Genomic DNA, 14,092 nt, shown 5'->3' on the forward strand with positions numbered 1-14,092 from the left:
ACGTAAAACAGTTTGCCAAATTTAAATTACGTACGTGCAAATTCTCTTGCAATTTCGAGTTTCTCTAAAACCCATAGAAAAAGAGCGACAACAACTGCCAATCACTGTGTTCTTCTCCTGAACAAACAGACCTGCACCGCGGGCTTCAAAAGAAGAAAACACTGCAGAGCGGAGTCAGGATGCAGCGGCTCAGTCTGAAGAGCAGTGAAATACACCTGAGTCACTATTTGTCCCACTGTACTTTGTATTTTATTCATATTCATTTTAAATTTTCTCCCGTTTAATCCAATTACTCGGGTCGCGGTGGGCGGGGCTAATCTCCGCAATTTGAAGCCTTCTGTTCACATTGAAGATTAAAATTATTATTTGACAGTACAGTACAGACGTTATTTGTTGAAAAAAACGTTTTTAAAGTACTTTGATTTGTGAAACAAATGCTTGAGCCTGTAAAATGGTTTGTTCTTTCTTTTCAACGTATAATAGAGTTTTTAATTGTAGAATAATTGTAAAAAAAAATTAAGGTTTCTACTTCACGGATTTCGCCTATCACGGGTTCTTTTTGGAACGTAACCCCCGCGAAAAACAAGGGTTTACTGTAGTTCTTAATTTGCAACAGGAAACTGCGTCTCAAAGCTCGGTGTCTTCAATGGCCTCGGGTTCCTCTATGGTCTGAAGACGTCTCTTACAAGCATCCAGCAGCTTTTTTCTAGGGCCTAACGGGATGTGAATCCCACTGAGATCCTGATCCGAACAAAGCAGCAGGGCCTCCAGGTCGATCTTTTCTCTAAGGAAGATGGGCAAGAACTCTCTGAGGCTCTGAGAGGCCAGGAAGGTCTCCAGCGGGTTTTCCTGCGGTTCCATGTCCTCGTCCAGCCCGATGCCGGTGTCCTCCCAGGGCAGCTCCTGCAGGTTCCTCTCCTGCAGGCTCAAAGCACTGCCAATGCTATCTTCATCAAAGCTAGGCGAGTGCTGAGGCAGCAGTCCGTGCAGACGAACGTTAGGTGCTTTGCCTACCGGTTCACTTCCTGCCACACTTCCTTGATCCCTTTCCCCAATTCCAAACATGCCCCCTCTTAAGTAGTTTCTCCTGAAAACCATGGTGCCAAGTCCGGGTCGGGTGAACAAGGAGTCCCGGCCAGAGTCTGCGCTGATCTCTGAGTACGCGGCCTCGTAGAGGCCCGGATCGCTCATGGCACGGGGTAAGCTCTCCGCGTCGTCGTCGCTCTCATGGTGGAACATGTCGCGGATGTTCAGGCGCGAGCGCTCTCGGGGGTTGGCGTAAGTGCCTTGTTTGAGGAACATGACGTCGTTACTGAGCTGGAGGCCAGCCAGCGAGCGCACGCTTTTCCTGCCATCTTCATAGATCTTGAACGTTCCGTCACCTTGTTTCCTCTTGTCCAGCTTTTTCTGGATCTTGGCTTTACCTTTGGCTGTTGAATGCAGTGTGGCCTGAGAAGACAGCAGTCAATTACAAAATAAGTTTCCATCAGAATTGGACAAAGACAGGATCCATCGTCAACACAGACAAAGATTTCTATGCAGTTACAAACAAGCAGGTATCCAGCCTTACTTAAGATCAGAACCAAACCAAAGGTCAACAACCTGTGAGTACGTCACGTTAGAAGACACGGTGTTGAACTTCCGGCTCAGCGTGCTGCTGCTGGTGTAGCTGGAGAAGCTGATCGCATCCAGGTTGTCCAAAGCTGCCGACTCCTTCAGGAACTTCTTCTCCATGCGTTCCCGATGCTTCCTCTGGAGCTTCTCGCAGTCTTTGATGCGGCGCTCTGCGGAGCGGAACGCCCGCTCTTTGAGCTTACTCACCACTTTGGGGTTCAGGGTGGTCTGCTTGGCAGCAATAGAGTCCAGATAGCGAACACAGTCCATGTGACCCTTGGAGGCAGCCATGTCCAGCGGGGTGTGGTAGTCGTTGTCCAGACACCACACGTTGGCACCGAAGGCCACCAGGAAGGAGAGGCAGTTCTGGTGGCCGTTGGCAGCTGCCAGGTGGAGCGGCGTGTTCCCCCAAATGTCACACCTGTCAGGGTCGCCTCTGAAAGAAAGGGGCGGCAACGGTCACTGTTGATGTAGTGCTGCGTATGTTCTTTGGGGATCTGTAAAGTTCCCTGTGGATCTCATTCTTAATTGAATACAAAATAATAAAACACAAACGGTTTAAATGACGACTTTGCTCCTCGCCTGGGAGCTCAAGCTGAGGCTGCATGTAAATTTGAGTTTTTCTTTAGTTTGCTTTTTTATTTTATAAAAGAAGCAGAAAACATTTATAATGTAGAACCAGCCATTTTTTGGGAAATATTTTACTAAAAACAACAACAGAGGTTTTGCCAACACTCTTCAGAGACAGCAGAACGATTCTTCTCGATCTTCACAGAATTTTTTGCATCTTTTGAGGCAGAAGGATTCTAACACAAGGTCAAGGAGGATCTATACCTTAGCCCTTGTGCCATCTTGAGGGGTCCAGATGACCCCACCCTTACATTAACGTGTTCTCCCTACCATGACAAAGGTGGAGAAAGGTGGAAAGATTTCATGTAATCCATGGACACCAGTGAAGATCACAAATCATTGAAGAAAAAAGGTTCAGAGCTCTGTCTAGTGGGTCTAGATGACCCAACTCCCAACCTCCCGTGCCTCCAAGGCACGTTAGCGTTGGGAGTGGGGTCATCTTGACCCCATAAGACAGCACAAGGGTTAGAAGATTTGAGCCTTTTGACAGACTCAGACCAAGAACTGTGTCTTTGTGAGCTGCAGAAACTCCAGGCCGTTTGGAAGGAGGTGGAACAAAGTCCAACCGAGGATGTTTTTAAAACCTTTTGACGGTGTTCAGACGACAGGGCTAATATGAGAACGTTGAGAACCACTGCACAGGTTGAAGAGACTCCATTGTAATTCTGCTATTTTAGTACTTTTAGACTTGACTGCTGCTTTTGGCACAGTGGATTATACAACTCTTTTAAACCGCCTTGAATTAGGGACCGCCCTAAACTGGTTTAAATCTTACCTGTCAGGGCGGTCCTTTATGGTTAGGGTGGGGGACTCCACTTCGTCCTCTACTCCACTACTTTCTGGAGTTCCCCAGGGTTCAATTTTAGGACCTGTACTATTTTCTTTATACCTGCATCCTTTAGCTGAATTTTTTAAGAAACATGGCTTGTCCTATCAATTTTATGCAGATGACTGTCAACTGTACATGCCCATTGTTAAAAATAATGGAAGCAGCCCCCTGACACTCTTACTTAACTGTCTGGGGGACGTCAGAGTTTGGTTGGCACAGAACTTTTTAAAGCCTAATGAGGAAAAAAACAGAGGTCATGATATTTGGACCCAGGGCCAATCTTGACTTGGAGCCCATTCAGCATTACGTGGGGACCAAAGTCACCAACCTTGGTGTCATCGTGGACAGTGTTTTTTAATTTGATAAACAGATAAATGGCATTTTAAAATCTAGTTTTTATCATTTGCGGTTTTTATTTGAAGTTAAACCCTTTTTATCCTTTATTATTTTGGAGCAGGTCGTGCTTGCTTTCATCTCTTCACGACTGGACTACTGCAACACACTTTACCCCGGGGTTTCCCACAAGCCCCTTTCCCGGTTACAGTTAGTCCAGAACTCCGCTGCACATTACACCTATTCTTGCGTCGTTGCGCTGGCTTCCTGTTAATTTTAGGATTAATTTTAAAATGTTATTGTTTGTTTTTAAAGCTCTACATTGACTGGATCCAAAATAAATCTCTGACCTTTTCATATGTAGAAACCAGCTCGTGCTATGAGGTCAGAGGTCAGCTCCAGCTTGTGGAGCCCATGACGAGGCTCAAAACTAGAGGAGACCGAGCGTTCTCTGTTGTCGGCCCTAAGCTGTGTTCCACAGAGCGTTCCGCTCTGCCTTCGTGTGTGTTTCGGAGTGTTTTAAGTCTCGTCTTAAACCACATTTTTACTCTCTAGCTTTTAACACAGCGTGAGTTTTGTGGTCTTCTGTGTTTTTTATCTGTGTTTTTGTCAGTATTTTTATCTTGTTTTTATTTTTATTCATTTTATTAGTGTACTTTGTTTTTATTTTGTTTGGTAATCTTTTGTCTGGTTTTTGGTCACTGTACAGCACTTTGGAAACTGCCTGTTTGAGAAATGTGCTATATAAATAAAGTGGATTGGAAGAAACGAGGCTATTTACAGTCTATATGGGTTTGCTTGTTTCCGTTTCTGCATTTTGGGGTTATTCCAAAAAACCGTGCAGGTCTGCTGTTCTGCAGTGTAGTAATACTGCTGCCGGAGCCCGCCTTGACTTCTGACGAGCCCCTCCTCTTCCTCCTGATCAATAATTGAAGCTGCAGGTTAAATGTGACGCTTCATTATTCATCCCACACACCTAGAGTCTTTTCCACAGACACCTGGGAACACAGCTACCACACACGTCACAGGGGTCATGAAACCACATGCGGGCCCACGTATCATACTCCAGTAGCTCAGACAGTAATCTGACTACCTGCAGCTCCAAGTCTGAGAAGATGATAATTATTTTGTTTTTCTCTCTTTTTCTTGGTACGGATTTATTGTCACTCAAAAAACCAAAATGATTGCTCTGTTTGTCCTCCTCAGTATTTCCTCTATTCTCTCCATCCTTCCGCTCCTTACATTATCTCGTTTTATCCGTATCTCATCCTTGCTTCGACTTGTGATCCTGATCAAACTGCCTTTAGCTTCTACTATTCAGGGATGGATCAGCTTCAGGAGAGGCTGGACTCTTCAGACTTGTTGGCATTCTACATTATTTCAAATACGGTTGTACCATCAGAAGTGGCATAAAGGTTGTGCCGCTACTTTGTCCATCTGAGCATGTAGTTTCGTCTTTGCTGCATCCATCACTGGGACCTTTGAGCAACAGCTGATCTTCAGTCTACACTTCATAAACCTGCAGCAACACAACAGTCACCCTGCAGCTGCACAACAGACAACCCGCAGCTGCACAACAGACACCCGCAGCTGCACAACAGACACCCCGCAGCTGCACAACAGACACCCCGCAGCTACACAACAGACACCCCGCAGCTACACAACAGACAACACACAGCTGCACAACAGTCAACCTGCAGCTGCACAACAGTCAACCTGCAGCTGCACAACAGACAACCCGCAGCTGCACAACAGACAACACACAGCTGCACAACAGACACCCTGCAGCTGCACAACAGACACCTGCAGCTGGACAACATTCACCCTGGAACTACACAACAGACACCCTGCAGCTGGACAACAGACACCCTGCAGCTGCACAACAGACACCCTGCAGCTGCACAACAGACACCCTGCAGCTGGACAACAGACACCCTGCAGCTACACAACAGACACCCCGCAGCTACACAACAGACAACACACAGCTGCACAACAGTCAACCTGCAGCTGCACAACAGTCAACCTGCAGCTGCACAACAGACAACCCGCAGCTGCACAACAGACAACACACAGCTGCACAACAGACAACAAACAGCTGCACAACAGACACCCTGCAGCTGCACAACAGACACCCCGCAGCTGCACAACAGACACCCTGCAGCTGCACAACAGACACCCCGCAGCTGCACAACAGACACCCTGCAGCTGCACAACAGACACCCTGCAGCTGGACAACATTCACCCTGGAGCTACACAACAGACACCCTGCAGCTGGACAACAGACACCCTGCAGCTGCACAACAGACACCCTGCAGCTGCACAACAGACACCCTGCAGCTGGACAACAGACACCCTGCAGCTACACAACAGACACCCTGCAGCTGCACAACAGACACCCTGGAGCTACACAACAGACACCCTGCAGCTGGACAACAGACACCCTGCAGCTGCACAACAGTCAACCTGCAGCTGCACAACAGACAACCCGCAGCTGCACAACAGACAACACACAGCTGCACAACAGACACCCTGCAGCTGCACAACAGACACCCCGCAGCTGCACAACAGACACCCTGCAGCTGGACAACAGACAACCCGCAGCTGCACAACAGTCACCCTGCAGCTGCACAACAGACCACACACAGCTACACAACAGACACCCCGCAGCTGCACAACAGACAACCCGCAGCTGCACAACAGTCACCCTGCAGCTGCACAACAGACAACCCGCAGCTGCACAACAGTCACCCTGCAGCTGCACAACAGACCACACACAGCTACACAACAGACACCCCGCAGCTGCACAACAGTCACCCTGCAGCTGCACAACAGACACCCCGCAGTTGCAAAACAGTCACCCCGCAGCTGCACAACAATCACCCCACAGCTGCACAACAGACACTCTGCGGCTGCACAACAGTCACCCTGCAGCTGCACAACAGTCACCCTGCAGCTGCACAACACACACCCCGCAGCTGCACAACAGACACCCTGCAGCTGCACAACAGACACCCCGCAGCTGCACAACAGACACCCCGCAGCTACACAACAGACACCCCGCAGCTACACAACAGACACCCCGCAGCAACACATCAGTCACCCCGCAGCTGCACAACAGACACCCCGCAGCTGCACAACAACACCCCGCAGCTGCACAACAGACACCCCGCAGCTGCACAACAGACACCCCGCAGCTACACAACAGACATCCCGCAGCAACACATCAGTCACCCCGCAGCTGGACAACAGACACCCTGCAGCTGCACAACAGTCAACCTGCAGCTGCACAACAGACAACCCGCAGCTGCACAACAGACAACACACAGCTGCACAACAGACACCCTGCAGCTGGACAACAGACACCCTGCAGCTGCACAACAGTCAACCTGCAGCTGCACAACAGACAACCCGCAGCTGCACAACAGTCACCCTGCAGCTGCACAACAGACAACACACAGCTACACAACAGACACCCCGCAGCTGCACAACAGTCACCCTGCAGCTGCACAACAGACACCCCGCAGTTGCAAAACAGTCACCCCGCAGCTGCACAACAATCACCCCACAGCTGCACAACAGACACTCTGCGGCTGCACAACAGTCACCCTGCAGCAACACAACACACAAGCCACAGCTGCACAACAGACAACACACAGCTGCACAACAATCACCCTGCGGCTACACAACAGACACACTGCGGCTGCACAACAGACACACTGCGGCTGCACAACAGTCACCCTGCAGCTGCACAACATTCACCCTGGAGCTACACAACAGACACCCCGCAGCTGCACAACAGACACCCCGCAGCTGCACAAAAGACACCCCGCAGCTACACAACAGACATCCCGCAGCTGCACAACAGACACCCCGCAGCAACACAACAGTCACCCCGCAGCTGCACAACAGACACCCTGCAGCTGCACAACAGACACCCCACTGCTGCACAACAGACACCCTGCAGCAACACAACAAACAACCCACAGCTGAAAAACAGTCACCCTGCAGCTGCACAACAGACAACACACAGCTGCACAACAGACACCCTGCAGCTGCACAACAGTCACCCTGCAGCTGCACAACAGACACCCTGCAGCTGCACAACAGTCAACCTGCAGCTGCACAACAGACAACCCGCAGCTGCACAACAGTCACCCTGCAGCTGCACAACAGACACTATGCGGCTGCACAACAGTCACCTTGCGGCTGCACAACAGACACCCTGCGACTGCACAACAGACACTCTGCGGCTGCACAACAGACACCCCGCAGTTGCAAAACAGTCGACCCGCAGCTGCACAACAATCACCCCACAGCTGCACAACAGACACTCTGCGGCTGCACAACAGTCACCCTGCAGCAACACAACACACAAGCCACAGCTGCACAACAGACAACACACAGCTGCACAACAGTCACCCTGCAGCTGCACAACAGACACCCCGCAGCTGAACAACAGACACCCCGCAGCTGCACAACAATCACCCCGCAGCTGCACAACAGACACCCCGCAGCTGCACAACAGACACCCTGCAGCTGCACAACAGACACCCCACTGCTGCACAACAGACACCCTGCAGCAACACATCAGTCACCCCGCAGCTGGACAACAGACACCCTGCAGCAACACAACAAACAACCCACAGCTGCACAACAGTCACCCTGCAGCTGCACAACAAACACACCGCAGCTACACAACAGACATCCTGCAGCTGCACAACAGACACCCCGCAGCAACACATCAGTCACCCCGCACCTGGACAACAGACAACCCGCAGCAACACAACAAACAACCCACAGCTGCAAAACAGTCACCCCGCAGCTGCACAACAGACAACACACAGCTGCACAACAGACACCCCGCAGCTGCACAACAGTCACCCTGCAGCTGGACAACAGACACCCTGCAGCTGCACAACAGTCAACCTGCAGCTGCACAACAGACAACCCGCAGCTGCACAACAGTCACCCTGCAGCTGCACAACAGACAACACACAGCTGCACAACAGACACCCCGCAGCTGCACAACAGTCACCCTGCAGCTGCACAACAGACACCCCGCAGTTGCAAAACAGTCACCCCGCAGCTGCACAACAATCACCCCACAGCTGCACAACAGTCACTCTGCGGCTGCACAACAGTCACCCTGCAGCAACACAACAGACACCCCGCAGCTGCACAACAGACACCCCGCAGCTGCACAACAGACACCCCGCAACTACACAATCGACATCCCGCAGCTGCACAACAGACACCACGCAGCAACACAACAGTCACCCTGCAGCTGCACAACAGACACCCCGCAGCTGCACAACAGACACCCTGCAGCTGCACAACAGACACCCCACTGCTGCACAACAGACACCCTGCAGCAACACATCAGTCACCCCGCAGCTGGACAACAGACACCCTGCAGCAACACAACAAACAACCCACAGCTGCACAACAGTCACCCTGCAGCTGCACAACAAACACACCGCAGCTACACAACAGACATCCTGCAGCTGCACAACAGACACCCCGCAGCAACACATCAGTCACCCCGCACCTGGACAACAGACAACCCGCAGCAACACAACAAACAACCCACAGCTGCAAAACAGTCACCCCGCAGCTGCACAACAGACAACACACAGCTGCACAACAGACACCCCGCAGCTGCACAACAGTCACCCTGCAGCTGGACAACAGACACCCTGCAGCTGCACAACAGTCAAGCTGCAGCTGCACAACAGACAACCCGCAGCTGCACAACAGTCACCCTGCAGCTGCACAACAGTCACCCTGCAGCTGCACAACAGACAACACACAGCTGCACAACAGACACCCCGCAGCTGCACAACAGTCACCCTGCAGCTGCACAACAGACACCCCGCAGTTGCAAAACAGTCACCCCGCAGCTGCACAACAATCACCCCACAGCTGCACAACAGACACTCTGCGGCTGCACAACAGTCACCCTGCAGCTGCACAACAGTCACCCTGCAGCTGCACAACAGACACCCCGCAGCTGCACTGTGTGTTGTCGGTTGTGCAGCTGTAGGGTGACTGTTGTGCAGCTGCGGGTGGTCTGTTGTGCAGCTGTGGCTTGTGTGTTGTGTTGCTGCAGGGTGACTGTTGTGCAGCCGCAGAGTGTCTGTTGTGCAGCTGTGGGGTGACTGTTGTGCAGCCGTGGGGTGTCTGGTGTGCAGCCACATTCTGAGTGTCTGTGCAGCCGCGGGGTGATTGTTGTGCAGCTGCGGGGTGTCTGTTGTGCAGCTGTGGGTTGTCTGTTGTGCAGCTGCAGGGTGACTGTTGCGCAGCTGCAGGGTGACTGTTGTGCAGCTGTGGGTTGTCTGTTGTGTTGCTGCAGGGTGACTGTTGTGCAGCTGCAGGGTGACTGTTGTGCAGCTGTGGGTTGTCTGTTGTGTTGCTGCAGGGTGACTGTTGTGCAGCTGCAGGGTGTCTGTTGTGCAGCTGTGGGTTGTCTGTTGTGCAGCTGCGGGTTGTCTGTTGTGCAGCTGTGTGTTGTCTGTTGTGCAGCTGCAGGGTGACTGTTGTGCAGCTGTGGGTTGTCCGTTGTGTTGCTGCAGGGTGTCTGTTGTGCAGCTGCGGGGTGTCTGTTGTGTTGCTGCAGGGTGACTGTTGTGCAGGTGCAGGGTGTCTGTTGTGCAGCCGCAGAGTGTCTGTTGTGCAGGTGCAGGGTGTCTGTTGTGCAGCCGCAGAGTGTCTGTGCAGCTGCGGGCTGACTGTTGTGAAGCCGCAGGGTGTCTGTTGTGCAGCCGCAGAGTGTCTGTTGTGCAGCCGCAGGGTGACTGTTGTGTAGCTGCGGGGTGTCTGTTTTGCAGTTACATGGTGTCTGTTGTGCAGCCGCAGGGTGACTGTTGTGCACCTGCGGGGTGACTGTTGTGCAGCCGCAGTGTGTCTGTTGTGCAGCCACAGGGTGACTGTTGTGCAGCCGCAGTGTGTCTGTTGTGCAGCCACAGAGTGTCTGTTGTGCAGCTGTGGGGTGTCTGTTGTGCAGCCGCGGGGTGACTGTTGTGCAGCTGCGGGGTGTCTGTTGTGCAGCTGCGGGGTGTCTGTTGTGTAGCTGCGGGCTGACTGTTGTGCAGCTGCGGGATGTCTGTTGTGCAGCTGCGGGGTGTCTGTTGTGTAGCTGCAGGGTGACTGTTGTGCAGCCGCAGGGTTACTGTTGTGCAGCCGTGTGTGTCTGTTGTGCAGCCGCAAGGTGACTGTTGTGAAGCTGCAGGGTGTCTGTTGTGCAGCCACACTCTGAGTGTCTGTGCAGCCGCGGGGTGACTGTTGTGCAGCTGCGGGGTGTCTGTTGTGCAGCTGCGGGGTGTCTGTTGTTTAGCTCAGCTGCACAACAGACACCCCGCAGCTGCACAACAGTAACCCTGCGGCTGCACAACAGTCACCCTGCGGCTGCACAACAGACACTCTGTGGCTTCACAACAGACACCCTGCGGCTGCACAACAGTCACCCCGCAGCTGCACAACAGTCACCCCGCAGCTGCACAGACACTCAGAGTGCGGCTGCACAACAGTCACCCCGCAGCTGCACAGACACTCAGAGTGCGGCTGCACAACAGTCACCGCGCAGCTGCACAACAGTCACCCTGCAGCTGCACAACAGTCACCCCGCAGCTGCACAGACACCCTGCAGCTGCACAACTTTCACCCCGCAGCTGCACAACAGACACCCCGCAGCTGCACAGACACCCCACAGCTGAACAACAAACACCCCGCAGCTGCACAACAGTCACCCCGCAGCTGCACAGACACCCCACAGCTGAACAACAAACACCCTGCGGCTGCACAACAGTCACCCCGCGGCTGCACAACAGACACCCCGCAGCTGCACAACAGTAACCCCGCAGCTGCACAACAGACACTATGCGGCTGCACAACAGTCACCTTGAGGCTGCACAACAGACACCCTATGGCTGCACAACAGACACTCTGCGGCTGCACAACAGACACCCTGCGGCTGCACAACAGTCACCCCGCAGCTGCACAACAGTCACCCTGCGGCTGCACAACAGACACCCCGCAGCTGCACAGACACTCAGATTGCGGCTGCAGAACAGACACTCTGCGGCTTCACAACAGTCACCCCGCAGCTGCACAGACACCCTGCAGCTGCACAACTTTCACCCCGCGGCTGCACAACAGACACCCCGCAGCTGCACAGACACCCCGCAGCTGAACAACAAACACCCTGCGGCTGCACAACAGTCACCCCGCAGCTGCACAACAGTCACCCCGCAGCTGCACAGACACCCCACAGCTGAACAACAAACACCCTGCGGCTGCACAACAGTCACCCAGCGGCTGCACAACAGACACCCCGCAGCTGCACAACAGTAACCCCGCAGCTGCACAACAGACACTATGCGGCTGCACAACAGTCACCTTGCGGCTGCACAACAGACACCCTGCGACTGCACAACAGACACTCTGCGGCTGCACAACAGACACCCTGCGGCTGCACAACAGTCACCCCGCAGCTGCACAACAGTCACCCTGCGGCTGCACAACAGACACCACGCAGCTGCACAGACACTCAGAGTGCGGCTGCACAACAGTCACTCTGCGGCTTCAAAACAGACACCCCGCAGATGCACAATAAAAAACCCTATAACAGCACAACAGACACTTTGCGGCTGCACGATGAGCATGCAGCTGCAATGCATGGATTCCTTCCAGTTCTGTGCCTCACTTCTGTTCATAATCCAGAAAGTGTTCTGCAACCCTAATTTGAGCCAAACAACAGCAGAAATGCTTGTTTGTTTGTTTTTTGAGTACCAAGGAAGCCAAAAATAAAAAAACAGAACATTTCTGCTGTTCTGTGGTAAACGGCGGTGAAAGTGAGCTTCACAGCAGCATCTCATCAAAGCAGCAGCGGTGTTACTACACTGCAGTGGACGGTGAGGTTTTCTCTGAGTGAAGAATGAATAACACAGCAGCACAGCGCAGCTTCTTTAGCACAAAACGGATTCAAATACTGTAAAAAGTGACTTTATCAAGGTACTTTAGGACATCTAGGACTCATGTCTGACAAGAAAAAAACAAGCATAAATTTAAAATAAACTTTCACGCTGAAGGGTTTATTTTCCTAATTCTAGATAGACGATCATAAGAAGATGATATGTTTATGTTTAATCATACAGAAAGAAAAGAAAATACAAAGAGAAGTCATCTTTCCGCTTCGGCTGACCTCCACCTCTTTGATTGTGCTTTCAGATTGTGTCTCTGCTGTGGATGAGCGTCCGCTCTGAACGCCTGAGCAAACCTGACCTTTTCCATAATGAGGCTGTGAGAATGTGGAGGCCAGTCGGATCTGATCCGGCCTCCATGAGGCTGAACTGCTTTTTACTTCTAACAAAATACTATCTTATTCTAAAATCAGCCTTTTTTTTTGTTCAAAGTCATTGTTTACTTTTTAATTTGACAGAAATGTACATTTTTAGAGTCAGGATAAGGATTCCTCATGTTAAGAATGAAAAGGACGCTTTTGTTCAGCAGAAACGACTCAAATAGAAAAGAGACGGTTAGAACAAAAATCCAATCAGTGTTTCAAACAATAAATATTCAATCACTTATCCGATCACTACTGATTCAGGAATGTGGATGACGTCAGTGTTCATGAGGATGACTTTTCAAAATAAGAGCCGTGGAACCAATAGGCAGACAATGAAGGTTGGGGGTTCGATTCCCGCGCTCACCCTCTGCTCACGATCAGCCGGAGCGCCTCCAGGTTGCCGTGGTAGGCGGCCCACAGGGTCGGCGTCATCCCGTCCTCGTCCGGGCCGTTCAGCTCCTTCCGCGTGGCCTCCCGCAGGAGGTCCAGGTGCCCGTCCCGGGCCGCCCGGTGGTACCGGTCGTTCATGGCAGCGGCTCGTGCTCAGCGCGGTTCCATGGAGGGGGGGAAGACACCTCCCTGTCACAGAGGTCGGCTCGGTCCGGTCCCGCAGCACGAAGCGGGACACGGGCTCGTTGCTAAGCGACGGTGTTGACGGCTCCCAAAGCAAGAAACGCCGCGATTGGCTGGTCTGAAAGCCAGGGAATGACGTCATCGTCCAGTTAGCATCTCATTTGCATAAAACCTTCCGGGGGAGGGGGGGGGGGGGTAAACAATAAAACAGAAAGCAAAGCTAAAGAGGAGTCTTTAAAGCTCATTTTAACTTATAAACTACATATGCTCTTTGATTTTCTGCATGTTCTTGCAAGGCAGCAATTTTAAGTCTGTTGATTTGATTATAATACATTTTACACATTTTTTAAAATGTGTATATCCATTAAATATATTTATAAATATATAGTTTATTGCTTTTTTAATAGATTCTTTTTGACTATTAGCGTCTCCTTTTCAGAGTTGCTGCATAAACATACGTCTCCATCTAACCCTGTCCTGCCACCAACCTCCATCATGTCCTCCTCCTCGACCTCCACCAGCCTCCTCTCTGGTCTTCCTCCTCTTTCCTGGTAGCTCCAACCTCAGCATCCTTTCACCATCATCATCACTGTTCCTCCCCTCAACGTGTCCAAACTGTCTCCATCTGCTCCCTGCTTACATATCTGTCCCTCTGATGTCCTCATTCCTGATCATCTCAGGATTAACTCCATCATTCCTCTTCAGTTCTTCTCCGCTGCAGCTGAGCTTCATTCCTCTCCTTTCAGACCAAACCTCCACCTCTCTAGATC

The 14,092-nt window shown here is 51.9% G+C and overlaps 1 protein-coding gene across 1 annotated transcript; it reads right to left on the reverse strand.

Moving 5' to 3' along the window:
• Window positions 1–506: 506 nt before the first annotated feature.
• LOC101174708 (Usher syndrome type-1G protein homolog) lies at window positions 507–13,415 on the reverse strand. The gene is made up of 3 exons (XM_004080716.4): window positions 13,114–13,415; window positions 1,603–2,050; window positions 507–1,449 (listed from the first exon to the last, which is right to left on the reverse strand). The coding sequence occupies exons 1-3, from the start codon at window positions 13,275–13,277 to the stop codon at window positions 628–630; spliced, it is 1,434 nt and encodes a 477-aa protein (XP_004080764.1). The 5' UTR covers window positions 13,278–13,415; the 3' UTR covers window positions 507–627.
• Window positions 13,416–14,092: the final 677 nt, after the last annotated feature.

Source organism: Oryzias latipes, chromosome 19 (genome assembly GCF_002234675.1).
Source record: "Oryzias latipes chromosome 19, ASM223467v1".
NCBI classification, from domain to species: domain Eukaryota; kingdom Metazoa; phylum Chordata; class Actinopteri; order Beloniformes; family Adrianichthyidae; genus Oryzias; species Oryzias latipes.

Bases quoted from the DNA above. Each gene is read 5' to 3' on its own strand.
- LOC101174708 (XM_004080716.4), bottom strand. From the start codon at position 13,277: ATGAACGACCGGTACCACCGGGCGGCCCGGGACGGGCACCTGGACCTC. The intron at 2,051-13,113 runs GTGAGCGCGGGA...CCTTTCTTTCAG, and splicing joins CGGCTGATCGTGAGCAGAGG to AGGCGACCCTGACAGGTGTG. The intron at 1,450-1,602 runs GTTGTTGACCTT...CTGTCTTCTCAG, and splicing joins CTAACGTGACGTACTCACAG to GCCACACTGCATTCAACAGC.